The sequence below is a fragment of the Chanodichthys erythropterus genome, chromosome 3, assembly GCF_024489055.1.
Source record: "Chanodichthys erythropterus isolate Z2021 chromosome 3, ASM2448905v1, whole genome shotgun sequence".
NCBI lineage: Eukaryota > Metazoa > Chordata > Actinopteri > Cypriniformes > Xenocyprididae > Chanodichthys > Chanodichthys erythropterus.
The window spans coordinates 24,297,121-24,306,012 of record NC_090223.1 but is presented as its reverse complement, the minus strand read 5'-3'; the positions used below and the strand labels follow the sequence as shown (position 1 = coordinate 24,306,012).

Genomic DNA, 8,892 nt, shown 5'->3' with positions numbered 1-8,892 from the left:
GATTAATCTGCTTGTATTATTCTGGTTTGTAAGTTGCTTTTGGATAAAAGCTTCTGCTAAAATGAATACATGCAAATGTAAATGTAACCTCAGCCTTAAGCCTGACTCTAAATCTCACCCTTATATCGGATTGGCTGGTAGAAATGTTGTCTTAGGAATAACAAGGATGTTGATCCAGGAACATGTCCTACTTGGGTGAAACATGCTAAGCCTCTTTCTTTCTGTCTTGCTCTCTCTCCCTCCAGATGATGTCCCACCTTACTTCAAGATGGAGCCGGTGGCAACCCAGATCCACCTGGAAGGAAACCGGGTGGTTCTCACTTGCATGGCTGAGGGCAGCTGGCCCCTGGAGTTCAAATGGCTTTACAATGGGACTGAGCTGACACGTTTCTCCCTGGAGTACAGGTGACACTTCCCATCTTCCCACTGCTGTATGAGTGTTTCTGCAACTTGTAGACATTTTTAAAATGCACTTTTCACACTAACACTTAGTCTAACAGTGAACATAAATGGATCAAATGTGTCTTTTTTTTTTTCTTTTTCTGAAAGCCATGAACATTCCCAGCACAATGTCACATCTCAAATATGTATTTGATTTGGTAACATTTGTGGTGGAAATAGTGATGGTGAAGGAAATGACATTTTAAATTTGACATTTACACAAAAGAGTTTGTCCGATTTACTCCAAAAATGACATTGTCGGAATAAATCAAACAGCTCTTTTGTGTTTTGCATTTTATAAAAAATGTTTTTCACAGTTTGACAAAATTACATCTGAAATATTCTGTTCAATATTTCCTTTATATTTCTTTATTTTCCTCTCAAACAATCCACTTCTACTGTTGTAATGATTAATATTTTTACAGTGAATTTTCATATTTTAAGATTGAATGTTTGGGTCTGGGAGAACAGAAAAACAATAAAAATCTATTCAGAATAGGCATTTAAAAAAAAAATAATAATTCCAAAACCATTTTGATATGACCTTCATATTACAAAGAGAAAAAAATGAAATCTTTTGGTTTGAATAAAAACTAACCCAGATCACCAAAGTTCCTGTAGTTGAAGAAACACTCATTTAGACAGCTTTTTCACCATCACAAATACAACAGTATTCATCACAGTTTCAAATGCAACATATTTTATTCAGTTTTTCTTGTATTTATATATCTTTATTTGTCTCCTTTCTTTTTGGTGAGTCAGGAGCATTTGTGGATTGTAATCCTCTTGAATTGTAGTGCCTCGTTCCCTCCACAGCCATGAAATCACTCTCATATTGCCTCTCAGCTCACATTAAATGAGAATGAGATGTATTTTTTGAGCGATCCCTGTCGTCCATGTTTTGTTTTATGTATTCCGCATAAATGTTGTATCAGTGGTGAAGGCAGTGTGGAATTATCAATCAAGAAAGAGCAGGTAGTCGAGTACCTTGTGAATTATTTTCAGTAGCTTTGAAAGCTATATGTAATATTTATACTAGAAAAAGCAAAGTGATTTTCTCTCTCTCTCTCTGGTCACAGTGAGGTGGCTGGTCTGTATTTTTTGCTCGCATTCTTTTTGCCTGCTGACCACAGGACTCCAGATGGACTCTTTCATATTTGTACTTTCTAATGGCTAAAGTCCGCAGTGCTTACTCTTAGTAATGGTTGAGTCAGACTTTTTCTGGCCTCTTGCTGAGGTTCCTGCTTTTCTGTCTGTCAGTCAAGACAATAGGAGCGGTTTCCAACGCAGTCCACAGAGCATTTCTAAAAGATCCCTGGTGACCGAAACTTCCCAGCAGTCTCCTACCTCTTAGACACTGTGTGTTTTTTCAATAAGTCAGGACCTGCTCACTCCTTTGTATTCCTCACATCCACCGCTCAAAGAAAAAGGTTTAATCCACTTCAGTAGGTTATACTATACCTGTGACTGGTAATGCAGGAAAACTAAAATATCGGAAAAGTAGCTGGCGCTGTAAAAATGAGGCAGCGTTGACTGCTTGAATAAAAGCACCACTGCCCACATGTTCGGCTCTCTTTTTATCACTCCATTTAACTAATAGGTCTTGTCACAGGCTCGTGACTGAGGCCTTGTGCGTAGGTGTAAAAATACACTTGCCTACTTTATGTTTTCATAATGACGCCTAGTTTTAAAAAAAATATATATATATTATTATGATTATTATTTCAGCAGCATACATGACTACGACTGCAGACATTCAAAGCAAATAAATAACCCATACCCATATTTGGATCAAAACCCTTTTCCTGCTTTAAGTGACAAGGGTGACTACATAACCTACAAAAGTCTGAAAGGGATAGTTCTGTCATTTACTCACCTTTATTTTGTTTTTAACCTGTTTGACTTTCTTTCAAAATATCTTACTGGAGAAAGAAAGTCAGACAGGTTCGGAACTATATGAGGGTGAGTAAAAGATGATAGAATTCATTTTCATTTTTGGGTGAACTATCCCTTTTAGAATTCAGATGTGGATTTTTGCTGTAATATGTTTTATTAATTAATTTATTTTTAATAGGAACCCAACTTTGACTTTAAAAAATAAAAAAGTGCCTATAAATTGTGTTGAAATGGAAGTAGCAATAGATTTTTTATTCCTTATTGTGGCTGAATTGGATTATAAAAAAAGAAAAAGAAATGTTGGGCGGCAACTTCTTTTCATCAGTTTTATCGGTTTCATCGGCAGATCTGAATGCAAGTTTGCAATCGATTGTAAGAGAGGGGCAGCATTTAAAACTACAGAGTACACTTCCATATTTTTGTATCCCCGACAGGAGAGTCAGATCGACAGGATTATTTACAGAACAGGTATTGTAAGAGGTTTATGACTGAAAATTGTATTGCACTTATACTCTTTAAACAGCATTATGGTAAAAGTGGAACACTATGGCAACAGCTTTCTTAACAGTGCATGGTGCCGTTTTGCCTCAGGGGTTTGGCGGAACTGATGGAACGGCAGTTTCTTTCAGTTTGTCCCCTCTAAAACACTGTGTTTGTGGTCATCCAATTTGTTTCTCTCCATATTTACAATATTTTGCAGCCTTTGGTCACTGCCTACAACAGGCTGGATGCTTCACTGGAAACCGAAAGTAACTCACCCTTGCTAAATTCTGAAAATGAATTCTTGCACCTGGGAACAAAACAAGTCAACACTATTATAACTAAAAGTTTGCTAAGAAGTATTACCTACTAAAGCAAGGCAGTATTTGACTCTGGTCAAGTGTATCCACACATAGCTGACTGGTAGGAGAGGCCTTGGACAGCAACATTCCCAGTGCATTATGGATGTTAATGTTTTCCTACCTATTTCTTATTCTATGCCGTAAGGGGACCCGGGTCCCCCAGTGGCCAACTAGTGGTCAGCTTGCACTGTATGCAAGCATACCCTCTGGTGTTCAGCTACCTTTGATGGTCGCAGGTCACACAGCCTGATCGAGTTCAAAGGTTCAAGGGCACTGGCCCCGTCCATAATCCAACCCACATCCACATAAATATTTCTCTCGTTTGTTCTATCTGAAGTGCCAATAGCCTCTCCTGTGTTTTGTTGTGATCACAGCATCAGGGCTGCCTGAGGACTCTTATCTATTGTTGATGAGGGTTCTTACTTCAACAGGTTACCCATGAACACCCTGAGCTAGCTGAGTGTTGTGCCCTGATCTACACTTGAGCAGAAGCTAGAACTGTATGATTAATTATGGACCGATAAATAGCTCTTTTGGATCAAAGGCCATTTGTTTTAGCCAGTGCTTTGGGCTAGCTGCAAGCTCACATGCTGAGTATGAAACTTAGCAAACAATGATTCTGATTTTCTTTCACCAGGTATGTAATTTCCTCACTGGATCGCTCCCATGCAGGCTTCTACAGATGCATTGTCAGGAACAGGGTGGGAGCTCTGATGCAGAGGAGTTCACAAGTCCAAGTCGCCTGTAAGTGTCACATCACATCCTAATACAGTACAAACAATAAATCCTAAAACTTTGTAAGTATGATCATTTAAGATGCAGGCAAAATTTCTGTTGACGATAGTGTAGCGATATATGAAACACCGTTCAGGGAAGTCGCTGTCTCTCAATAAATGTGAAAACAAAGTAACTAGCTTTACTTATTTAAAAAAGTCACTCAGATATTTTGTTGTAAATTGAAAAAGTAATGCGTTAACTCGTTACTTAAAAAAGTAATCTGATTACGTAACTCAAGTTACTTGTAATGCGTTACCCCAACACTGTTGGTCAATGTGGCCAATCTATGTGACCAACTTGAACCCTTTACGAAATCTGAGGAAATTTACTGGGAAACGCGAAAAATCCTGGGGAAATCCTTCTCCCTCATGTGCAAAATAACTGGATTTCACCCTGCAAAAATTTGTCAAACAACAGTAAATGTGACCACACTTATAGTCAAGGGATGGTGATTTGAGGAACCTTTAGTGCAAACAGTTTGGGATGATTAATGTAAAACGTAGGGTTTGGGATTCTAACAAAAATTTGATTGCCATTTTTGTTGCTTCATGCAGCATTTAGCTTTATTTAGAACAGATAAATTGGCATATAAAAAGCTGATGCTACAAATTTGTCACAAGTTAGGACTAAGTATTGCCAAGTCAGTCGTATCACAAGATTGGAGCTTTGTGTTTTCTTTCAAATGACTCACAATGTACCTGTTCTGGTTTTGTACTCTCACTTTCCTTTTTCTTCCTGATTTGTGCTCCCTCTTTCTTTGTTCCTCAGACATGGAAGGCTTTGTGGAGGGTGAACGGTCTCAGGTAGTGTCCCAAGGGGAGGCGGCATTGATCTCCCCGCCACAAATCCACAGCTTCCCGCGGCCTGGGATCACATGGTTTAGAGACGGACGCAAGATCCCCCCCAGCAGCCGCATGTAATCTTCTATTCATTTCCTCAGAGTCAACTTAATGGTCCCCGTTCTCACAGAAGGGCTTTTATACCTTACAGAAAGAGAGTTCAATTCTACTCCAGAACTTCCAGAAACACTGCAGGAGTATTTATTGCAGAAGCTCTCATTGATAAAATCTCTTATAATAAGAACCCCTGTTGACTTTAGACTAAATGTGATTGAAAGCTAGAGAGGAAGCCGGCAACACAGGAGCCAATTAGACAAAGTGGACAAAAGGTCTTTATTGATGACCTTGGATGATTGACAGACTTTGCACCCTGTATGTGTGAGTGTGTATGATAAACAGTCCGTGTTAGAAAGGTCTCAGTAATCACCTGAGATCAATTTACCTCATCCGCCAGCATGAGGCTCAACAAAAACAGCTGGCGTGTTTGATGATCTATAATTCATGCTGATCGTCCGGCATGTCACATGTGACGTGAGGGTTTTAGACACTTAGGATTGTGTTCCCCCACCGCACTGACTGGAGAACATTCAGACACTGTTTTTCAGCTGGAGTATATGAGGATTCCCCAATGAGACACTGAGCAGTGAGGCAGGGGTTATATAAACATCTGAGGCTCCAGCGGTGCTGCTCAGACCTTCATTCTTTCTTGCTCTCTTTCTCTGTGTCTCTCGAGCGGCAGTAATGGTCCTATATGATGGTGAGAGGGCCTGACAGCATACGATTTGTTTGCCGCTTGTTTGTTGCCCCTTCAATGCATTGATATTCCACTGCGCATTTGGTTTGGACTCTGTGAGAGCCCTCACTCTAATTGTGCTGGAGTCGGTTTAATCTGGACTGATCAGGCTTGTGCTGACAGATACACAGGCTCTAATCTCACTGCACTCCAAGTGTCGACTCTCATTTAACCACACACACTCACGCATGACCTGCATTTTAGCTCCAGCAATCCTAAAACACTTATCCACTCGAGTCGTCAATGCAAATAACATTACCATCCCAGCCTATTGGACGTAAACAGTTTTCCTCTGCGCTCTTGTGTGTTTGAGTTGTTTACTGACATGTTTGCCAGTTGCAGTTGTGCTTTCTAGTTTTGTGACTGCTTTTCTCTCTCAAACTTCTTAGAGCCATTACTCTGGACAACACCCTTGTCATCCTCTCCGCCGTAGCCCCAGATGCAGGTCGGTACTACGCCCAGGCCGTCAACGACAAGAATGGAGAGAATAAGACCAGCCAGCCCGTCATCCTGAATGTAGAAAGTGAGTTCTGATTAAAGAATTTACACAAGTTTGGTGATGTCCAGGCTAGTTGTCTTCAAAAAAGGTCACCGAACCCTTTACCTAAAATATTTAATTGTTCCCGCCTGAGATTTTAAGTTAAAAAGTTACACATTTGCATATTTGTTGTTCTCAGATGTTGGTTTATGGTCAGATGACATACAGGTAATCAAATAACATACACTGTGAAAAATTATTTTCATGATTTGTTATCACAAATTTTTTTTTCTTTTGTCAAATCAACTTAATTAAGATGGTTCGGATAACATAATATTTTGAGTTTATGTTGGTTAAACCAATCACCTTCATTGTATTAACTCAAACTTTGAATTTAAATAAACTCAAATTGGTTTGTTTTGGTTCATTTTGGTATTTTTTTTATTATTTATTTAAGGTGTTTACTTTGAAAAAATTGGTCTTTTCCCTCTTTTATTGATACAAATAGTTGAGAGAAAACAGATGCGAAAAGATGCTAGCTACCCTTACAAGCAACACTTCACAATGTGTCTGAGCATTTACACTAGCTGCTAGACAATCTTAATTATTTGCAAATGAGCTTTTCGCACTGTCCAACAGGTGAATTGACGTAAAGATCCCCATCGCCACCTAGTGGCTGTGCATGACACCAAATGTAGCACACATATTGGGCCAGTTTTTCAATAATCAATATTTCCCAACTCGCCACGCGGTAGATTGCGAGCATGTGCCGTGTGGTGAAGTTTCATCGAGCTTTGTATGATAGCTGTGGTCCTGCAGTGCCACAATGACAGGGTGATTAATCACCCTCATAAAAACAGCCCTTCTCTTTAATAGACCCCACAAAAAAGAGAGGCAGACCATAAAGACCTTCTGTGAGACCATGGCCTACTGTAACTCTTATCCAGGGGTCTAAGTATGGAAATTGAAGCAAATAAAGGTGAATCAGATCAAGATGGAAGAGAAGAGAGATCACTGATTGAGGGCAGAGAATCAATGGGCAGCAAAAGGTTTCCAGCGTGGCATTTAATCATGTCGACGGTGTCTCTCAATCAAGCCCCATTCTGCAGCATGGCACATTAGTGAAGGTATTACAATGCACTTACAGGAGAAGAGGGTGCAGACAATTACATATATAATACTAAGCACATAATGGAGAGGGCTGTGAGGAGGTGAACAAGTGCTCTGAGCTTTAAGATTAGCTTTATGTCTGCTTTCTTTCTTTACCTTTACCTCCATCACCACCCTTTGTTTCTCTCTCTTCCAAGAAGGAAATTTTATTGCTCACAGATTGCTTGTTCAAGTGGCTTCTCTGGTTCAAGGTTTCATGGGCACCCAAATGGCTCCAGTGGGGTCAGGGAAAGGCCATCCACTGAGAAGATCACACACTTTTACAGACAACATAATGTAAAAGTGTAAAGCTGTTAAATTCATGTTAATTATATAGCTCAGGTAATTTGGGCTTGGAAGAATCCAGAGAAACGTTCATGAGTTTATATTGAAATCTCTAGAGAGATTATTATTAAGGTGTTTTTCCTCAGAAGAAAAATCTCATAAGCTAAAGAATAAAGCAAACGTCTCCTTTTGCTCTCCATTTAAATTCTCTTTGAAATGCTTTTGGTAATCCATTTTACTTCTATAATTTCACATTGTGAGTGCAAAAACAGGATATTTAAACAGAAAGAAATGAAGGTTGGAGCTGGATTTTATCCATTGGCAATTGATTATGAAAAGTTTTTCACATAGGCTCATTTACATAGTTTAATAACATAGCCAATCAATCAATCTATCAATCAATCAATCAATCAATCAATCAATCAATCAATCTATCTATCTATCTATCTATCTATCTATCTATCTATCTATCTATCTATCTATCTATCTATCTATCTATCTATCTATCTATCTATCTATCTATCTATCTATCTATCTATCTATCATCTATCTATCTATCTATCTATCTATCTATCTATCTATCTATCTTCTGATAGACTGTATTGCCTTTGAAACTTAAAAACTACTTTAAACTTCAAACTACTTAAAACTGAAAAGCGTCAAATTTCAAGCTTTTAAAACTTTGTCAAACTTTCTGGTCTGGCTTTCTCAAACCAACTTCAAAGTTTGTTTACGAACTTTATTCATGTAGTTTATTCCTGTGATGGCAAAGCTGAATTTTCCAGTCTTCAGAGTCACATGATCCTTCAGAAATCATTTTAATATACTGATTTCGTGCTCAAATAACATTTCTAAGAGTTGTGCTACCTAGTATTTTTTTCAGGATACTTCTATGAATATAAAGTTCAAAAGAACAGCATTTATTGGAAATATATGAATCTTTTGTAACACTATAAGTGTATTTACTGTCACGTTTAATAAATAAATTGAATGCATCCTTGCTGAATAAAAGTATTAAAGGGTTAGTTCACCCAAAAATGAAAATTCTGTCATGTATTACTCACTCTCATGTCGTTTCACACCCGTAAGACGTTCTTTAATCTTCAGAACACAAATTAAGATATTTTAGTTGAAATCCGATGGCTCCGTGAGACCTTCATAGGGAGCAATGACATTTCCTCTCTCAAGATCCATAAAGGTGCTAAAAACATTTAAATTAGTTCATGTGAGTACAGTGGCTCAATATTAATATTATAAAGCGACGAGAATATTTTTGGTGCGTCAAAAAAAAAAAAAAAATGACTTACATAGTGATGGCCGATTTCAAAACACTGCTTCAGGAACTTCGGAGCAAAATGAATCAGCGTGTCGAAACAGTGGTTCAGAGCGCCA

At 38.5% G+C, this 8,892-nt stretch overlaps 1 protein-coding gene across 1 annotated transcript in view; it reads left to right on the top strand.

Moving 5' to 3' along the window:
• Positions 1–202: 202 nt before the first annotated feature.
• The window catches only part of sdk2a (sidekick cell adhesion molecule 2a), a 57,690-nt gene continuing 49,000 nt past the window's right edge, over positions 203–8,892 (top strand). Inside the window, exons 1-5 of the mRNA XM_067372292.1 lie at positions 203–405; positions 3,817–3,923; positions 4,725–4,872; positions 5,978–6,111; positions 7,275–7,277. Coding sequence (XP_067228393.1) covers positions 203–405; positions 3,817–3,923; positions 4,725–4,872; positions 5,978–6,111; positions 7,275–7,277 — 595 coding nt within the window. The remainder of the gene's footprint in view (positions 406–3,816; positions 3,924–4,724; positions 4,873–5,977; positions 6,112–7,274; positions 7,278–8,892) is intronic.